Source organism: Seriola dumerili, unplaced genomic scaffold (assembly GCF_002260705.1).
Source record: "Seriola dumerili isolate Sdu_G_001 unplaced genomic scaffold, Sdu_1.0 BDQW01000052.1, whole genome shotgun sequence".
Taxonomy (NCBI): domain Eukaryota; kingdom Metazoa; phylum Chordata; class Actinopteri; order Carangiformes; family Carangidae; genus Seriola; species Seriola dumerili.
In genome coordinates, this window is record NW_019174307.1 from 1732838 (window position 1) to 1754194 (window position 21357).

General features: G+C 43.3%; 1 protein-coding gene across 6 annotated transcripts in view; it reads left to right on the forward strand.

Moving 5' to 3' along the window:
• LOC111218778 (tensin-1-like) overlaps window positions 1-21357 on the forward strand; it is a 173738-nt gene that overhangs the window by 107191 nt on the left and 45190 nt on the right. For all 6 annotated transcript variants that reach the window (XM_022741243.1, XM_022741245.1, XM_022741246.1 and 3 more), the window contains 5 exons: window positions 7610-7651; window positions 14053-14102; window positions 18590-18761; window positions 19507-19557; window positions 19655-19777. In XM_022741243.1, coding sequence (XP_022596964.1) covers window positions 7610-7651; window positions 14053-14102; window positions 18590-18761; window positions 19507-19557; window positions 19655-19777 — 438 coding nt within the window. The remainder of the gene's footprint in view (window positions 1-7609; window positions 7652-14052; window positions 14103-18589; window positions 18762-19506; window positions 19558-19654; window positions 19778-21357) is intronic.

Below are 21357 nucleotides of genomic sequence, written 5' to 3' on the forward strand. Positions count from 1 at the left end.
TCTCCTCTCCTCTCCTCTCCTCCGGTCCTATGGGATCCCTGGAATTTCAGAAGCCCCCCTACCCCGAGGGGATGGGAACGGGAATAAGCACACAACAAACCCAAACCCTAACCCTGGACACACACACACACACACACACACACACAGGCCTGCACTGCCCCTCCCTCGCTCCTTCAACACTGTGTTTACATTTCTGGGACATGGCTGTGTGAACGCTGCAGATGAAGGACCACGGAGCATGAGAGAGGAACAGCTGTCTGTGCATGTATGTGTGTGTGTGTGTGTGTGTGCGTGTGTGTTATTAAGACTGATGAAGTGTGTGATATTACATCTGTGCATGAGAGGAGGGAATAGTGTGAATTCTTGTGAAATGTGGTGACAACAAATGATTGAAAACACTTCATTTGTTCTTTAGTTTTGAAGCATCACGTTTTCAACATTACATCTGGCACAGTGTCAATCAAGCAGGAACTGGCTCTGAGGAGGTTTCAGCTCTGGTGGAGGGAGCAGCATTGCCTTTTTAGGCAGCCACTAGAGGGGAAAACATTTGTTAAGCCTCTTGCCAAACAGCTGTGCTTTTACTTTGAAGACAAACAAACGCGTTCACAGTTTTCAACCTACACGAAACACGAAGGGAGTTCTCTCACCGGAGCGTCATTTACCCCCTGAAACCACTGGCATCTTCTCAGAGGGACAAAGTAGCTCTTACTGTCTCCAGCTGCTGAGAGTCAGACTGTCTAAATGAATTTCACTGTGAAGGACTGAAGACTCAGGTGAATCATCATGATGCCAACTAGTGTCTGTGCCTGCAGTTTGTGATGATTCCCACTAGAAGGCACTGTTGGACGTGCCAGCTGAGCGCCCTCACAGGTGTCCCGTGTGGCATCGGTCAGTCTGTGTCACCCACAGTGTTAGACTTGATGCACAATCCACAGCAGCAGAACATTCAGGCGACCGGAGGGAAGTGTTTTTATTTTTTGTCCTAACCTCAAACATCTGGTGCTCCCAGTAGATGAAAACAAGCAAATTGAAATGAATTCAATTTAATTTGAGACTGATCCACAGTCAGTTACAACAGTGGCATCTCAGAAGAACCAAACAAGCACTGTTTAGGTTATTATTTCTTTCCTCGGCCTGTGTGTTGCTTTGGGAACTGCAGTCGCGCATTTAACTTTTCATTTAATTACTGGCAAAGGAGCGCTGCTGCATAATTTCTCATCAAAGTAAAATAATGTGTCCGTCCAGCGGCTTAGCTGAAACACAAGCACACTGAGGCATGTCAAAGACGGCTAAGCTCTCAGTGTGGGCCAGTGTCCAAGCTGCAGTGTAAACATGGGAGTAGAGCCGGTGCGCAGCCGACTCCGCTGCCCGTCCAGATGGTGCGTGTTTTTGAACGTTTCCAAAGAAAGCAATTGTCCCTAAAAACTGTACGAGGCTGAAGAAACAAAGAAGAGAGGAGGGCAAGGATGGGGGGGGTGGGGGGGGGCTGGTGGTTGAAGGAGACTCACACACACACACACACACACACACACGCACACACACACACACATTTAGGCACAAGGATACAGTCTAAAAAACAACAGCAGCCCCATGTGAGGTCATAGACACGACTCACTGTGCACCCGAACACACGTGCAATCATGTACAGTTCAGCCATGTGTAATAAAAATGCTTTTTTTTACACACACACACACTCACACACACGCACGCACGCACACACACACACACACACACACACACACGCACGCACGCACACACACGCACACACACACACACACACACACAGGATCAGCTATTGAAGGCTCCACCTCGCTGGCTGAACATAAACCCTGAATCATTCCAACACTCACAATCAATGCTGTCTGTTTCTTTTCACAGGGTGATACTCTCTCTCTCTCGCTCTCTCTCTCTCCCTCTCTTCTATCTTTGTTCGTCTCACACCCGCGCTCACACACACCCAAAGTGGTGATTTTAACCACTCTGCTGTCCACACTGCGCCGGCTGGGGCCGAGCTAAATGGGCTGTGTCTTAAGCTCTGAGGACGCACAGCTATATATTTAGTCCTGGGTCATTTCCCAAGAGGCTCTGCCCTGGGCTACGTTTATCCCCGCCGCTCGAGGGGGGAAACTCCCAGCGTGCTCGCTACCTCTGCTCTCCTAAAGGAGTGGGCTATAATTTGGTCAAATTGGTCAAAGGAGCCACTGTGCTCATGTGAAAGAAAGCACATGGTAGCTACTGGTGCTGGCAGAGATGAAGAGCTGTGGGTGAAAGTTACACTGTGGAGACGGGCACGTGGCCGCGTCGGTGTTCCCTCATCATGTTTGTTTTCGCGTGACAGTTTTTACAAGAACGCTCGAGCACGAGTAAGAGAGCAGAAGCCTCTTAAACTCAGGCCTGTTGCAGGTGATTAGTGCTCGTCTGTGAATGAGCTGTGTGTTGCGTCCTGGACGGGGTGACGGTTGCGCAGCCTACAGGGAGGTTTTTAAGGGGGATATCCCATCTTACACAACTTGGGTTTTATTTGGTAGTTTTGGATATCGCCCCTGTTGGTAATAATAACATTCTGCTCCCAAAGTTAATTACTAAGATCTGGGAAAAGTGGCGACCTTTCTAAAAAAAAAAAAGTCAGAACACAAGGAGTCAGACAAACTCAAACAACAGTGAAATTATGACCTAGACTTTCTGTTTTTAAGCATCTGGTTTACAGACGGACTTCTAACTTGATCTCTCTGTACTCACCACACATTGTCAGTGCAAAGAGGGGAAATTAGTGACGTTTCATGTGTTCTCGCTTTCAGTTTCAACTCCAGATAAAGTTGCGTCGATCACTGGATCCCAACCTCCGAACTGTGGACTGCAGCCACAGAGTATTAGCTGCTGGTTGGAGAGGAAATGATGTGATACGGCAAAAAACATCTGAATCATAATCATGATATGACTTTATAGATCAGTGGTTAACCAACAACAGTGGGGCCAACAAATCCATTGCAAAAGAGTACAATTTTAAGTTTTTACATTTTTTAAAACTAAATGATATTTAAAAACTGTTTAAACACTTTTCTCATATTAAGGCCTGTCACTGTCACCATAAACCAATATTAGGAACTTCTATACCATGTGTTTGTTTGCTACCTCTGTCTGATCGTGCGCTAACAGATCACATCCATGGTACAAACTGGAGAATCAGAATGGACAGCTGGTCGGCAACAGGAAGAGTTAAAAGGAAAAGGTCAGATGGTGAATCGATATGTGATCTCTTCTCTGTCAAACAAAAAAAGAAATATTAAGCTTCCTCTGTTTTCAGTTCAGTCCTGACTGTTCAATCATTATCATTAAAATAAAGAGTGCTCTCAGCATCATTTCTCCTCTGTATTGTTACCGGCTCGGATGTGGGCCATCAATATTTTAGAGATCATGGGCCATGAGCAGGAAAAGGTTGGGGACCTCTGTTAACTCCCTTTAATTTGGTTGTCCATCTGGGCTGCATCCTTCCTCTTCTCTCTCTGCCCACAACAACAGGATATTAATTTTGAATTATACTATAATAGAAGTCTGTCAGTCGTTAGCACCCACAGATTGAATAGCTTCAGTTTGCTCCTGTTGTTGTTGCAGCTACTAGCCTTCCACTTTATCTGCTGTTGTGGTTAGCAGCCACTGATATCAATATAAAAACAATCTCCAATGAAAAAAACTGTTGAATCAGGCTAAACTGCTTGTTTGTAGCGATGTTGTCACGTCCCCAAATCTCAGCAGCTACTTTGGAGAGTCCAGTGTTTTCATAGCTGATACAAATGAAGGCCAAAGCTGTGAAAATAAGACAGGAGCGTTTCCTTCAACTAATCTGTGATCAGTAGCTCATCGTGCGATCCGTAGCAGGTCGGTTGATTACGACAGACTGCGGTAACAACCCTGCAAACGTCCCTGATGTTTTTCACTCTGTGCTGTAGAGCAGGAAACACTGAACCTGACATTTTATCACGCTGTTTGTCTGTTATTCCGTCTGTTACTGTTTTACCACCACATTAGACATCAGCAGCCTGTATTTAGCTGCTATGAGAAGAAGTGCAACATGACGCTCAGCTGACTTGGCTCAAGGTGGTGGCGTGGCTCTGAGCTAGGGATGAGCCAGAGTCGGAAAGTTTGAGTATCCACTATGGGTGATGTTTCTTTTTTATTTTATTTATTAAGTTGATGCAGTTACTGTCTAACCGATATATTTCACCATTGTTAGGCCTTATTAAGTGCACTGGGACTGCAAGGTTTGTGTTGTCACTCTGTCTGCAGGTCCTGCAAAGCTCTTGGCTACAGGATGATGATGTTTGTCTTGACTCTTGCATCTTTGCTGATTATGGTTGAAGACTACCGTGCTGCAGTTTGCTCGGTGGTCGCGTGGCTGACAGTCACTGTTGGGCCTCAGGTTGGAGGATTTCTCAGATGTGCATCTACAGAACAGGGAGTTGCGGTCGTGTCCTGACGTAGGGCTGCAGGACTCTGGGTAAAAATGAGAGACACGATTGTCTCTCTTAAGAATTAAGATGAGGATTCAGGATGTGTGATGGTGTTCATTACTGTCTGCCACAGGCTTTCTTGATGAAGACCAAGTGGCACTGAAGACAGACATTTCAAATTATACACATCATGGCTTTAAATGCAGTGCCGTCTGATGTGGTTCAGTTTCTGATGTCAGAGTTTCTCAGCTGGACATGAACACACCATGAACATAGCACTTCAATTTGGCTCTGAACTGAGTTGTGGACCCTGGGATTTGACCTCTTGGTCTTGAATCTGAGTGTCACTATGACACAGCAAATTCAGGGTCAGAGAGGATGATGTTCTGCTGTGTGATTTTAAACCAATGAATCATTTCAGTCTATGAAATAAACAGTTTATTAAAGCTAAGTCCATTCTTGGCTTGAATATGTGATTAGGCAGATGCATGGCGGGGGGTTAGGGTCTGGATGGAAAAAATCTTTGATACTAGCTTCAGTGCTGCAGGTCTCCTTCAGATGTTTCCTTTGAAGAGAGACTCTAAACACTTCCTCTGTGGACTATTTTGCTGATACACAACTTCCCATGCTTTCTGAATTAGATGTCCCGGCAACGACGCACACACACACACACACACACACACACACAAACACACACACACGCACGCACACACACAGACACGCACTCACTAGCCATCTGGCTGCAATTGCACAAAGCGGAAATGCACATGTTAGAATATATCATTGTGAGAATTGTTTGTGTCTGTGTGTGTTTTTTCTGGGTATGTGCACAATGGGCTCTATTTGTGTGAAGATGCCTGTGGCTGCAAACTGTAGCCTCAGAGCAAATCCACAGTCTGCATTTAGAGCCTCAAACATCAGCCTCCTGTTTCCTCTTCCTTTATTCCTGGAGGCAGCTCTGCTGTCTTCCAGTGTCTGATGCATCACTACGACACACGGCTACGCACCTGCCTGGCGGAGACAAGGAGCAGATCTTTGGCTGTTTTTAAAGCCGTATGTCACCGGTGAGGCTGCAGCTCAGGATAGACAGAGGATGATTCTCTCACTCTCTCCCCAGTTGGTGGTTTAGTCTGGGCTTTTGGAGTCTGTGTTCTGGGGCCTGCACAGCCAGACTATAATTCCCCCCTTTGCATTTACTGTTTATATTCCAGTGAAGCTTTCTACCGAAGCAGAGCATCCTCGGAGTCGCTGCCCAGCTCTCTGTGTGGGACTGTCACTACCAAGCATGTCTCCGCTGTGATGAACGTTTTAACAATATAACTCTCTGCTCTTCTGTCGTTTAGCCATTTCAGTGATGAGCTGGTGATATTCTGTATTTTCTCATTGTCACTAGATCCTATGAACAGACTAAAACCAACAATGAACTGATCCTATTAACAAGCCTGATACAGCTTATTCCTCTGTGCCATAGAGCTCCACTGTTGTCTAAACCCACACTGTTGCAACTGGTGACATCTTTCTTCATTAACAGGAACATGCGCGCTGTAGTTCAAGTCAGTCCCACATACTCCATACTCAGCATTAAATTCTCACAAGTTTACCCAGTGTGTACTAATCCGCTGTAGAAAATAAACAAACTGACTATTTCCTCTTGTTTGAGTAACATCTGCAAAAAAACAGCTCAGCCCTGCTGTTTTATGAACTCATTTATGACTTTTTAAAAATTTAACTGTGTAGTTGTGACTCATTTTTAAAGATTTATGTCTCCTGTGAGATCAAACAGGGCCCTGGGAGGAGATGGACTAACACATTGTTATTTTGTAAGAGCAGCCTTACTCTTAAAATCGCCCTTGTATTTGAACAACACGGGTAGGAATTCATCTCATCACTCATGACTTTTAATATGTCATCCACCCAAATGACCAGGACTGTTATAATACAGTGCCTGGGTGTCAGCAGTTACCAGCACCTTTTTGTATCTTAGTTTGGAGAAAAAAACATGTTCAAAATGTTTTTCTTTCTCATTTCTTTTTTTTTTATTTAAAAAAATCAAATCTATGCTTTCCTAATTTATATTCAGTTATTCAACAATATTTCATAAAGGAATAAGAAATAATTTAATATATAATAATAAAGAAAACAATGCCTTCATTGCTTATAACACTTTTACAGGCTGTTTTTGGTCAGTCCTAAAAGATGTTGTGGTTCAGCATCACACACCCGTCCATTTACGTCTTGGTTTGTTAAGTGCAGACAGTTACTCAATCATCTAATCACTATGAATACTCAGGACTCCATGATACACCTGTGCTCTGTACCAGACTCTGGCTCATCACTCAGGATGCAGGATACAGTCATTTGTTGTGTACTACATATAGTTTTCTGCTGTCAGACATATTCCCTCCCCTCTGCTTCATATAGATATGACTGGTGTTTATAATAACAGCTTGGACTGAATTTTTAATGCTTCATTTAGTATATAACATCTGTGTGTGTTGAGTCTGAGGTGAGCCACGCCCACACAAGCTCATTACATCATGCATCGCTCCGATGGCTTTTTTTCTTCTGCTCTCCACCATGACTTTCATCTTTCTCCCTCTGTACTCCCAAGCCTGCCCTCCCATCTGTCGTTTCCTCTCTTTTCCTGACCATCCCTTCATCCCCTCTCTATGCCCTTCTCATCTCTTCCTCCCTCCTTTTCTCTCTGTGTCCCTCTCTGTCCCCTTCCTCTCTCTCCTCTGTCTCTGTTGGCCCGATCCTCCCTCCCTCTCTCTCTCTCTCTCTCTCTCTCTCTCTCTCTCTCTCTCTCTCTCTGTCCATAGCTGTATATGGCGTTGAAAAAGAGAGTTCCACGGATGAGCTCTCTGGTCTTGGCTAATGGAAGCAGACTTGTCTCTTTGTGTAAATATTTGCACAAAGGGATTATAGATGGTCCCACGCATTCAAGGTGGAGCCCCACTCCGCTCCAGGCCACATTAGGGCAAGGAATGGTGCTGAGTGTGGCTGTAGGAACGTACCATGAGGGGAGATGAGATAAGGTGACATGAGATGATGTGACGTGACACAACAAAACACAGCGGTGAGGTTTTGAGGTGTTTCTGAAGTGTTGCAGGTTCTGATCTCACTTTCTGTCTCTTTCTGTCTTTGTCTCGTTCAAACAGGCGCCGAGCAGTGACCTCCCTCTCAAACATGTAGACACCATGGTGAGTTTCTATTTGTGTGTGTGTGTGTGTGTTTTTTTTTTTTTTTTTTTTTAAATATTTCACTCACTGAAGGAGCCCATTCTTCTGCCTCTGCGACGCCGGTGGACAGATCATATGTGTTTGATGTGGGAAAGGTATGAATTGTGAGGGGATAGAGACGTTCCAGCTGGTATAAACAACAGCTTCTTCTACTTGTACTTCTTTTACAGCAAGAAACATTTCAAACAGCTGAAACTTGTCATCAATAAAATGCTTTGCAGAACAACCTCAGGTCTATTCCTGATACATTACAGTCTACAAATGATTATTTCAGTGTGGGGGTTCCACAGGAAGTGATGTTTGTTTACTGCTGGCTGTTGGGACTGGCTTTGGAATATTACAAATGTTATCTACTGCCCGGGTTTCATGTAGTACCAACTTTTTTGTAATAGATGACGACTAGCTTCAAATTGCTTTGTTAAAACCAGATGAACAGTCCTGGGAACAGCAAACAAACAGCTGGTTTCCATGACACCTATTCCTGAAGGATCAGTCACTGTAGGTATCACTCTTTGTGATGCAAAGTTTTCAGTTTGTGCATCCTGCCGTGCACACAAGGCATGCAGGTAGGTCAGAGGTCAGGGTGCAGGTGGTTCACAAACCAAATTTATTATTAAACCAACAAGGGTTTGGAAACAGTTAGTGGCAGTTTTAATGTAAAGAATGTTTAATTGTGAAGAAGGCAAATCACTCCATTGTGTTTTTATGGCTGTTTTGAATGATGTAGTGTCTATATGACACCAGTGGTTTGACCATGGATCTATTGATCCTCAGCCCAGATGTCCAAGGCGTTCTATCACCTACACATTGTTGTTATGGAAATATTGATGGAAAGTCTCTCCTCCCCTACAGCACGTGCACGTCAGGTCAACACACTAAAATAATCCGAGTATACATGTTTGCCTTGGGCTCACTTGGCTCTAGTTGTCTATGACACAACTTCCTGTGAGTTGTATTTTGTCTGGGAAAGGAAGGCTCAAGTAACCAATTTAGAGTTACCACCCAAAGCCAAGTGCCCACTTTCTCCACAAGGACCAAAATAAACACAAGTGCACCAGTGTGCCTCAGTGTGTGTGTGTGTGTGTGTGTGTGTGTGTGTGTGTGTGTGTGTGTGTGTGTTTGGCTGCTTTTATTGGCATTTCCTTTGTTATCCCTCAGTTTTCTTCACTACAGTGTAGTACAGAGGAACACAAGCCCGTCTCTCTAGTTTTGGCTCTTGAGTCATCGTTTGCTCTGCACCTTAACTGAGGGCCTCAGCTTGAAGCTTGTCATCACTGCACATATGTGATTAAATGAGTGTGTGTTTGACACATGCTGTACGATCACATGCCTGTGCGTGTTGCATGTGTATATGCATGAGTGTCTTACTGTGTGTGTGCATGTGTGTGTGCAGCTGCTACTGTCTGGTCATGGGCATTTGCTGTGTGGTTGCACTGTGACGTCTGGGAGATATTTGACCACGCCTCATCGCCTCGGAGAATCAAAAAGATTCATCTCATGACTGTGTGAGCCTCTCTTGCTTCACTGGATCAGTTTCTACTTTCATTGGTTCAGTGTGTTTCTTGACTCTTGTAAGTTTATTTATCCAGTTGATTAGAAATAGAAATTGTTGAATCGGACGGTTGTTTGATGAAGAGGCAACTTTTCTAGAAGTTTCTTCCTCAACAGTCTTCCTCGGTCTTTATGATTCATCCGCGTATTTGTGAGAAAAAGTTGCGAAAATCACAGGAAATAGGCAAAAGTGCCAAAATCACCTGTGCAAAACACTCGACTGTATTAAAGGTCTCTATAGTATAAAGGTAGATGTCTATGTGTTGTTTGATTATAAAGCAGGTCTAGGTTCTATATTAATACCGTGAAAGTATCAAAGCGCTCAGTCCACAGAGAAATGCACACAGCCTGTATTCAGAAACTGAGCCTTAAAACCAGCCGTCAGGACTTCTGGAACTTTGTGATGTCACAACAAAACAACTCTGCTTCCCCCCAAGCCCTGCCCACCTGGACCAACCATCCAACCTTGCAGGATTTGGTTTCTCTGAGTGTTTACCTGAAATCTGTGATATTTTTATAGAAAACAGTCAGCCAATCAGAAGAGAGGCTCAGAGCCTCTGCTCTTCTGATTGGCCCTCTGACCTGTTGTTACTAGAGCTCCAGAGAGAAGCCTGAGAGAGGAGATGTAAAACTACATTGAGATGGTTTTTGGTTCTTAAAACCACAAATATATTTTCTGATGGATCACAATTCAAATAAAACACAAGAGAAGAGGAAAATATGGAGCTTTAATGTCAGATTATAGTTTCACAGTTGAATAGATATACACACAAACACACATCTGGTGGGACTTGACTCTAGACACAAAGTTTTGAAGAGCTACAGTCAGCTGATCATGTATGTGCGTGTGTTTGTGTACAAACATGCATTAAACCCCACATGTTCGCCTAAAGAGACAGAAGCAATTTAGATCCGTACATACACAAAAAAAAAAAAAAAAAAAAAAAACAAGGGAGGGAGAGAGGGAAAAGTTGAATATGAGGGGGAGAGATAACATGATGGGAGGCAGAGTGAAAGAGAGGGGGAGGGTGGCCAGCACACAGACGGAGAGAGGGAGAGGAGGAAGGGAGAACACACAGAGCGGACGGAGGGACGAGACGAGGAGCTCTGTGGAGGAGTCTGGTCTGAGCTGGAGCATGTAGTGGCCCACTGCAGGCAGCTGCCCAAAATAGAGCCCTTGGTTCTCTTTTTTTTTTTTTTTTTTTTTTTTTTTTTTTTTCTCCTCCTCCGCTGTCAGAGAAAAGGGAGAGGTTTCACTGAGGAAACTTCACAGCCGGACACAAAGCGGTGAGAGAGACAGAGGGAGCTCTCCAGAGATGAACCGAGGAGGGTCTTTGAGAAGGCAGCTCTCCTCTTTGAGGGGGGCATGGCGATGGAGTACTGGCTACCTTTTCAGGAAGGTAGGATGAGATGGATGGATGGATGGATGGATGGATGGGTGGATGTAGTGTCTTGCAACAGGAGGGTCATCCGGAAAAGTAGTCAACGCGGGTCTTGTAGCTTCTACTTTTATCATCTGCTCCTTCCCCACTTGTTTTTTTTTTTTTTTTAGTTTAGTCACAGAATCAGTTCTCTCGTCTCTTTCGCGGACTTTTACCAGCCCCCAACGTCTTCTGCCCTTCCTCCTTCCCTCCTTCGCTCCCTTTGCTCTTTCTCAGATGGTTAATTTGTATGGCCTGCTTGTAAAGTCAACCTCCCCAGATGGTTTTCATCTGGAAACAGGCCTGCAGGACCCCCCACTCCAGTTCCCACCTCCTCCTCCTCCTCCCCCTCCTCTTTCCCCAATGCAAGTTCTCAAAGGAGAGAGGCAGGTTTTTTGGATGCGGACTTTGTGGCGTTCAGAAGCTAATGTTAGTTTGTTTCAACACAAGAAATATATACAGTAATCCATGATTTCCTTTTCGTTGCAGCTGTGATTTAAAAAAGGACACGTATCCCATGACTCATTGCAGTTTATTGCTGTAGAGTACACTCCATTCATAGACTCCTGGTACTCCAACATAATGATGTCTTTCAGTCTTTTAAGGACAGGAACATCAATGTGACCACAGTGAAAGTTATTGTCTTACTCCTGACCGTAGCTTCATTGGCGATGCTTTCATTTACCCACATGGTTGCACTTTCATGTAAATATTGTGGCTCATAAAGTCCACTGCGCACCACTTCAGACTAATGTGAAGCAAAAACTGTGAATTAGCTGCAGCGCAAGACAAACGCCACCTCCTCTGAACTCTCTCTCTCTCTCTCTCTCTCTCTCTCTCTCTCTCTCTGCTCTCGCACTCTCTAATTAGGATGTTTCTATTTCTTTGTTTGCTCGCTGGTTCAAGCCGGTGGCACCATGTCATTTGTGTTGGCGTAGCCGCGCTTTCTCAGACGTGTTTTTACCTTGATGGTTCGATCATCTCACAGTAGTAGAAGACCTGCAGCACCACTCAACACGAGCACTCTCAGCCCTCTTTGTGCTCTGCGTCCGCCACTGAACCTTTTCTTTTCAGGCCGTTTCTCGCTCATTCATCTCTGTCCTCCTCTGGATTCTCGCTGCGCTTTGTAGCCCCTTGCAACATACTGAAACGTTTAGGCCAGAGCAAAGACAGAAAAGGGGGTTGGGGGTTGGGGGTTGGGGGGGTGGGGGGGTTACTTTGTGTCGCCTCGGTCCGGCCACGAACTGATGTGAACACTCACGATGTGAGATGGAGCACAGAAATAATGTTGAGGTGGATTTTCTGGGGAAGAAAAGAACATTGGCGAAGACTGTGTCATCTGATTCGTTCGTGCCTGTCTGTGTTCGTGCCTGTATATGTTTGGGTAGTCATTCAGTCCCTCCAAGAAATTCGCACAATTTTACACAGTTGCAATGTTGTGAGATCTTGCATTCTTTTTGAATCAGAACAAGAAATACTTGGCTGTTTTCACCAGCCACTGCAATCCAATTTCAAAACAATGTTTAAATCAAGCATCAGCATCAGTAAACGTCTTCATAACTACAGTGGGTCTGGTTTTGCTTTCCCCAAACATAGGAAGCACTAGAGTGGGACTATAGAACTACAGCCACCCCAACAGTTTAAACAGCCTCCCTCACTATTGCCCTGCCAAGACATTAGGGACTTTTAAGCAGCGATGGTTGAAGGGACGGCTACAGCGTGACGTGATGACGTAGATTCTATCTCAACACTTCCTACCTTTGCCATCACCTCATGCTGTGGCCGTCCCTATTATGTATATATATCACCACTTGATCTGTTGCAGGCGCAACCTTTAACTTTACAGGGATCACCTCAGTGGGTTCATGTTTCTCAGATCATAGGAGATGTATTTACTCTAGTAAGCTGTTATTTACTTTGATTTAGTTCACTAGTAATGTGATCACAAATGTAGTTTCCTCATCAAGAGGAACCAGAAACCTGGAATGAGCAGTATAAGCCTGGCTGGATTACTCTGGCACTAAAGATTTCCCCTCAGGCAGGGCTTTCCTGTGAGGCTGTGAGCTTCATGAATTGATAATTTACCAAACTTGACAAAACTGAAGAATTTCTGATGTGAAACCTAAAAGTAATCTTTACATTGTGAGATGTATTTGCAAATTTTATTACATTCTTTTCAAAAAAAGCTGCTACAAATTGACATAAATAACATATCTTAAAGACTTTATTCAGTAACAGGCGCACTTACGTTAATGAACTTAACGACACACAATATAGTGCACTGACATAGTCAGCTGTTAGCAGAGCACAGCAGGCTGAAACTCATCCAGGGATAGCGAGCTGCACTCTTGACGCTGGTGGTTATCCAGCCAGTCTGATCTAATGGATGATGATGGATAACAACCCCCCCCCCCCTCCTGCATGTGTACATGTGACCCAAGCACCTCAGGGGAGCGAACAAGTCCAAATGCCCTTTGACCCCCCACTCCTCGAGCTGGTCTGAGGGGGGGGGGGCAGGACGGGCCAGGCATAGTGGAGCCAAACACAGTCAATCACCTTCAGCCACAGGGAGGGCCTCTCTGCTTCACTTTGTGAGGGTGCTGCGTGAAACCATCCTCACATGGTACAAGCACAGCATCGTGTCCCAAGGTGCACCACACACTTTGTATTGTGTGTGTGTGTGTGTGTGTGTGTGTGTGTGTGTGTGTTAATCCAGCTTCAGATCACTGTATTACATCTCAGCATTGGAGCAAGTTGGCTCATACATGAGTTTACCTTCAGGCTCATTGCAGCCATGTTGAGCACTGCTTCGTTGCATATTTCCCGCTCGCTGAGGAACATGGCAGCATAACTTCTGCATCTCCTGAATAAAAATTCAAAACAGTTCACTAATTCCTTTAGCAATCTGCCAAATTTTCAACTATTCAGATTAAACAACGTGAGCAGGACTGAGCTTGTGTTTGTGACTCGCATCAGAGAGCAGTTCGGTGCTTACACAGTTGCGCTTTATAAACAGTAAACAGCCACAATCAATGGAACTATTGGTGACATTGTGGATTCTAAATGAATCTGTATAAGACTGTATATTTATTATGTCTATTTATCGTGACCATTTTGTCGACTATTTAATTCTTTTTTTTGTGCTACTATGAGGAGTGGACTCCTGCCAAACTGAGTTTCATTGTGTCCTGACATGCAATGGCAATTAATTATCTATCTATCTAGAACTAGAAGTGAACAAAGTTATTGATGCTGAGGTGCTGCTGTTGGACAGACAGCATGACTTGTGTCGTCTTTCTCACTGTATGGACGTATTTAAAAGTGCATTTGTAGTTATGAAACATTGTGTAGGACAATGATAAAGCTCTGGTGTTTGTCTTTGTTTCACAGGGCTCAACAAAATCCTCAAAGAGCATGGACTCACGACGCAGACCATCGAGGTAGGAGATCTCTTCTCTTCTCTTCTCTTCTCTTCTCTTCTCTTCTCTTCTCTTCTCTTCTCTTCTCTTCCATAAAAGGCTTCATTGGGCCTGAATTTGTTGAATTATTTTAAGAGCTAATCTCTGTTTTCTCCAAAAGTTCAGAAAGTTCAGAAAGCTAATGAAGGAGGCGAAACAAATATTAAGCAAACTTTCTCCATCCTCTATCACATTGAGAGCCTGAGATATGAGGCATTTGGACTGAACAGTTTAGATGTAATGTGATATTTGCTTTTTTTTTTTCTTTTTTTTTTTTTTATCAGCGGCATTAGTAAAGCAACATGCCCTGCCATTGAACTGGAACTCACACTGCTTTGTTGGACAAAAAGATATTTGGTGTCAGCCCCTCTCACCTCCGTCCTCAGGGAGTCACAGATGTTGTCGGTTTTGTAATTAATGTGCAAAACTTGACCCCACAACAGTTCATGTTGACGTGCTGTGTTAAAGCCTGAGTGGCAGTTTGATCTGCTCACAGTAAACCGGATTATAGAAACAGTTCAGCATCTGCGTCTTAATCTGAATATACAGAGAAGGTGTGAGTTGATTTACTGAATGGATTACAGTCAGTTTCTGTCCATATAAACTGCCATATGACGGTTGTCTCTTATGTAATAGTCTGGCTGAATGAAAGGTGTCCAATCAGTAGTGGGTCCAGTGTATCCTTAAACATACACTGTGTATTTGCATGGAGGGGTGAGCAGCGCGATGCTACACTGCTGATGTGCTGTAGATAACACTCTACCACTACTAAGTTTAATCACATGAACACACCACAATGGGATGAACACCACCCAAACAAAAGATACGAGAAAATAACTTCAGAGGCGTCAGATAGTCTGATAGCATCAGACAGCAAATATCATGGCATAATACTGCATATTACTATTGATTGATGCTGATGTTGATGCTTTAAAACAGTCATTTTATTATTTTTTGGCCCTTTAGGGGGCAGCATAACAAGCTGTGAACATCACATTGAGCTTAGTTAAAAGGGGCTCCGAGAGTTCTCTAGGCTCTCAGAGTCGGGTGCTAATTCTCTGTGGGTTTGTCACTAGGAACAAACGCTTTCACATTATACAAAGTTATTTGATCGATTGTTAATATAAAGGAGCTACTTGTAAGTTTTGCCGTTGCTTCATTGCGAATGTTAGCATTAACAGCTGTTTATTTCTCAGACTAAAAGAAATGTTGCGTGTTCATCATCAAACTTCATTCCTTTACTCACCAACAGCTGTCTCCAGAGGTGGAAAGCAACGCTGATGTTAACTCTTATGTCTATAAAGTCTTTTCTAGAGACACTGTACCTTGAAGACGTAGTACTGTTCAGAGGACGTAGTATAACCTCTTGTATTATAAAGACAATGATGGCTGAAGTTCTTGTCAAGCAACAATCACCACCACCTGCTCCCGGCAAGAAACCACATTTGGCAGCAGAGCAAACTTACAAATAGCCCCTTTAATATGAAAATATAAGTATATATAACCAAGTCCAAACTAACAAAACACATGAGGTATTTGTGCAGGAAAAATCATAAAATCATACTTTTCCTTGATAAATTGTACAAATAAAAAATGATCAACTCAATCCAAGTACTGAGTTTAATCTAGTTCATGAAAAAATGGTACATATTCACCACCAATCAGGACGTATGACAGGTCTGATCACAAGCTTGGATCAAGTATCGCTCTCAGTATTTTAAATAGTAGAGACAGGAGAGTCCTGGTTGTTCATTTTTATTAATAAAAATATTTGGCAAGATTTTTTACAGCCCGGCGTCTCAGGTTTCCTGATAAAACATTCCTGCTTCACAGTTGGTGTTTGTCCAAATCACAAATGAGATCACTGCAGCGCTGAAATTGAGCGTGTTGAGATAATGCGTCATTCGTCAATTGCGATATGCAGAAAAAAGAGCAATCGCTTCATCTCTTCAGCTGATGAGAAGCAGGTTGGAGCCCAGCCGGTCAGCGCATGCTGGTGGATCTGGAACAGAACCAAAACCACGGGTCTATATTGGCCCTGACTGCACCCAGAGGCAAAAGACATACATATGCAGAGACAGGCAGGGAGATGGAGAGAGAAGAAGAAAGAGAGAGAAACAGATGAGAAAAAGAAATATTAAGACATACTAATAAAGATAGAAAAAAAAAGATCCAGGTAAAAGAAATAATAAAAACAGAAGATGTTTTTGCCAATTACAAACATTAAAAACACATAATTTAAAAGTCAGATATTTATCTCGGCACATGAAAGAGAACATGTGTGACATATCAGTTTCTCCTTTATCTCTAGTGATGAATCATTTCCAGTAAGCAGGTTTAGAGTGGGTCCAGATGTACAGTACAGAGCAGGTTACAGTATTTGCATGGTAAGGCTGCAGCGATCCTCTCTCCCAGACATATGAGCAATTTCCTCAGGGGCCACTCACTGCTGACAAATGTGGGAAATATGCTGCAGTCTGAGCGCTAAGGGGCCAGACACCCTTTCCCTTAACCTCTTCATCTCACCCTCCATGTTTAGTTATTGCACTCAGTCCGCCTCCTCACTGTCTCTGTGGACCTTTTGAAATGAAGCCTGACGGAGACAAGATCCACGGAGGCACTTAAAGAAATGAGAACTACGCTGTGAAAGAAAGCTGTTGAAATCAAAGCAGCAGTTAAATGCTGTGGGAAATATGCTTATTAAATTTCCTACTGAGAGTTAGATGAGAAGATAAATACCACTCTGATGTCTGTCCAGTCAATATACCGTGATAGCCAGCAGCTGCTTAGCTTAGCTTATCATAAAGAGTGGTAACAGGGGGAAACAGTTTGCCTGGTAAAAAAAACAAAACCCACCACTGATTAACATGTTACATCTTGTTTGTTTGATCCGCACAAAAAACAATTGTAAAAGTGACAAGGTGCAGTTTTACAGGAGGTTATGTGTCACGTTATTTCTTGGTAGCAAGCTAGCTGTTTCCCCCTGTTTCCCACTGTCTTTCTGCTAAGCTAACAGGCTGCTGCCTTTAGCCTTATATTTACAGGATAGATATGAGAGTGGTGCTGGTCTTCTCATCTAACTTGAGGCAAGAGAGTGAATGACTATTTCCCACAGCGTCAAACTATTCCTTTGAACACGCCATGACAAGCTGCTTTTTCTCCAAAGCAATATTGTTGAGGCAAATTAAGAAGATAAGGAGATAAGAATTCGATTTTTTTTTTTTTTTTTTTTTTTACTTTGATTGCAATCATTTGGCTGCGCTGGACTGGATGATGCTGCTTTGACTGTTTGGAGATATTTGTTAGACGCTTTTTTTTTCCCCCAAGCGTCTTTGATCTCCTTCAGTGCTCTCATTTCTGACCTGATTTGACACCAGACAAACCAGACTTGTAGAATAACATCTCTGCCAATAAACCTTCAATGGCCATCATGTTTTTGTTTGGTCTGTGGGCTGCACACATGCTGCACTTCCTTCTTGGTGCACTGCATTATTTTCATAATCTGGAATAATTATCTGCGCAGTCGTTTTCTCCTCACGCTGTTTTCCCCACACAACATGTGTTGAATGGGGGGGGGGCGGGGCGGGCTGACATTTTTTGGGGTTAGATATTAAAAGTCATTGTGATGTCATTGTGGATGTGGTATTTATGTGGTTTGATGCCTTTTCCTTCTAAGGATATTTGTTCCATGTTGGAGAAAGAGTGTAGTGTGTTGAACTGAATCTGAAATGTAATTTGCTGCATTAGGGACATTCAGCCTCATGTTTTTATGTTTTGGCTCAAAAAGTGGAGGGATAGGAGTTAAAAGTACAGACTAACCTGAAAATTCAGTCCTAATATGATGTGTCATGTGGCATCTGTGTGAAAGAAATGAGTGTTTCCATCTTAAATCACGAGAATGAATCATGTGGCAGTGACGTCATCTGTATAAAACATTTCCACCAGAGGATTTCTGTAAAATAATATTTACTTGGGATGATTTAAAATGTACGGTATCTACTGTATGCTGAAAAAAACATCAGGAAAAATGTTAATAAAGTACAATTTTGTGCCTGAAGTGCAGAAGAGAAGAGCATCCATCACTTGGTCATGGTGAAGTAGAAATGTTGGCCTATGTTAAGGTGTAAGGTACGGTCAGGGGTAGAAACTCTTCTCCCTGTAGATGAAGTAGAAACTTAAAGATTAAATAAAAACTGCTATCCAGAGAAATCTGAACTTGCCATCTTTAGGCCTCTTATCATTGGTATGCTATGCTGCAGCAGCTGGCCTGATAAACACAAGCATGTGTGTATAAATCACTTGTGCTGCATTACTTTAGGTATGAAATTCCTCCAAACAGCTGTCTTCTGTGGTCCAGCAGTTGTTCTTGTGCACAGTGGAGCCGCCGATATGCAAAACTTGCCCTGTGCAATTTGAATTTTGAAAATAGCCCACAGTAAAGAGTAAATGCTTCTGTGTTTCTCTGACAGGAGTGCGAGTCTGCTGCAGGCCCTGGACGAGAGCTACGAGCTGGACCTGATCTACATCACAGAGAGGATCATCTCCGTCTCCTTCCCCAGCAGCGTGGACGAGCAGAGCTACGCCGCCAACCTGCGGGAGGTCGCCTCCATGCTGCGCTCCAAACACGGTCACAACTACCTGGTACGGTTTCCTGTATACATCCGGATGATCCTGGAAGGAATATAGCAATTAACTTTCAAATGGAATGAAGCAGATAGCGGGAGGTCAGACAGGAACATGGGAGTCACTGGAGCTGTGCAGAGCAGCTGATCATCAGCTGGTTTTCCTCTCTTCCAACCGTATACACGTTCACTCAGCAGAGAGGTTATGTAACATCTGGATCTGCGTACATCTGTATACATCTGACACTTTTGTTTTTTGCTGTCTCCTGGTCACTGGCCATTTGCAGACTGAAACCTCACCACCTAAAGTCCCAGCGTTCACCCAGCCATCGGTCACGCTTTAGATTTCTCCGCATTTGTTCACAAAGAAATCCAGAGTTTCTCTAGTCAGAGTGATTCTTTTGAAAACCAAGGACACAACAGTGAAGCAAAAGTGAAAAGGCTGGATTAGTCAGTGTGTTTCTCTGTTTTAATTACTGTTTTAATAAAACTAGCTCTACCCTGCAATACAAGAACAATGCTGGCTCTTTATCTCTTCTACATGAATAACCATTTGCATCATTACATGGCACTGAATTAACATAATGTCATGTATGGAGCCATCAAAGGGCATATTTAAGACTCCTCTGAGGGTTTCTCATTTAGCTCCAAACATTAAAAAGATGCAGATGGAGTTTTCAAGTTATCATACGGAAATAATTTTAGTTAGCTGATCCATATTTATGTTTCATATGTTTCCTCTTCTCTGTTTCCTCTTCCTCTAGCTCTTCAATCTCAGCGAGAAGCGTTATGACATCAGCCAACTTAACCCGAAGGTAAACCTGGCAGCTTCTCTCCTCCCCTCCTCTCTTCTCCCATGTATTGTATGACCACCAATCTGAACAGCGTCTCTCTCTCTCCTCCTTCCTCAAGGTGTTGGACTTTGGCTGGCCTGACCACCATGCTCCCGCCCTGGACAAAATCTGCAGCATCTGCAAGGCCATGGACACTTGGCTGAGTGCGGACAGCCACAACGTGGTGGTCATACACAACAAGGTGAGACTGAGAGATGAGAGGACGCTGTGAGAATGGAACAAGTCCAGACAGTAGAGGGTGCTCTCAGGCTCTTCTCAGGACCCCCACTTCCCCCTGAGGCTGCAGCTGTTTTCTGTGTTAGTGTCTGTGATGACGTCCTCCCTCAGCCCAGCGCTTACATTCAGGGTGGAGTGTTTGTGTGTGAGAGTGTGTCTCTTTGTGTGCTCGTTTGGGTTGGGTTGTGCGAGATGAGAGTTAGAAAAACACAAATAAGGGAGGTTAGACACACCACTCATCATGGCTACTTAGGTTTATTTACCCTTTTACCCTTAACAATGCCATGAAAACTGAATTGACCAACATGTTCCTGCTGTTGCCATAAACTTACTTGCATCACATTACAGTCTTGTGGCGAGCCGCACTCGTCACACAAACCTTAAAAAGTATATCCAAATACAGCTAGGTCAGTGTCTCAGATGTACTCCCTAATCATTTTCACGTTAACCCCATTGTGTTCCTGATTGTGTTTTGCAACATAAGAATTAACCACAGGATCCTGAGCCTCCTTGCCTCATTCCAAGATGTTCCCACAGGGAGGTTACATACAAACAAGTCGGCTGCTATAACAACTGGTGTTTTTTTTTTTTTTTTTCTTTCTGAGAGTTGAGTAATGCTGGTGTGATGAGAGCGTGGGCTCAGACGTTGTGGTGGTCACTAAGGAAGCAGGCCGTGTTGGTTTTCCACATATCAACAACATTATTTCCACTGGGCACCATGTTGTTTTTTTTTTAAGTGGCCACAATGTTTTGTAATGCGCAACACTCAGTGATCCTTGTTTTAAAGATAAATAGATGGGATAAATGAATGGAATTCATGACTGGTTTGTTGCCATGGTAACACGTGCTTGAGCTTCGTGAACTTCCTATTAACTGCCCAGTGAGTCATTTTTTGACCATATAAATAACAACTGTAGTCACATGTAGACTATAATTGATTTTTTTTTATGACTGAAACTGATATTATCAATGTAAGAAAATCTCTAAAGAAGTGCTCCACCACTGTTACACATAAAGCTCTATTGAGGTGTACTTTTCAGCCTGTAAAAACAGTATTAAAATGTCCTCTGTGGCTGTTAAGGTAGTCTCTAAAGTCTGAAAATATGACCCAGATGATGTCATCAGGGTATCCCCTCATGGGCTCTGAGACCTTAAACGTATAACAGAAAGGCTTTGTTAAAATTGTGTGAATGAAGTTAGAAAGGTGTGGGCATTTATTGGGCAGGAGGTGTTTAACAAAAAATATGCAATTGGGTTGCATTATGGGAAATTTAGGATCCAGTGTTTTTGGAGTTTGACCCATACAAAGTGAACTAAAAGTCAAGATATTTGGCCTCTGCTGCACCGATTTGGACCGATCTTGTTTGAATCTGTCTCTTTTGAGTCGTCCTACTCATTTAACAGCATCTGATGCAGTTCGTTTGTTGTGTTATGTCAGTGTATTATAAGATCTGTTTGGATTTTAGATGATGAGTCTACCCTTTGGTTCACATTTGGATGATGAATTGTGTACTTAAAAACAACAGCAGAATAAAACTACCCCTG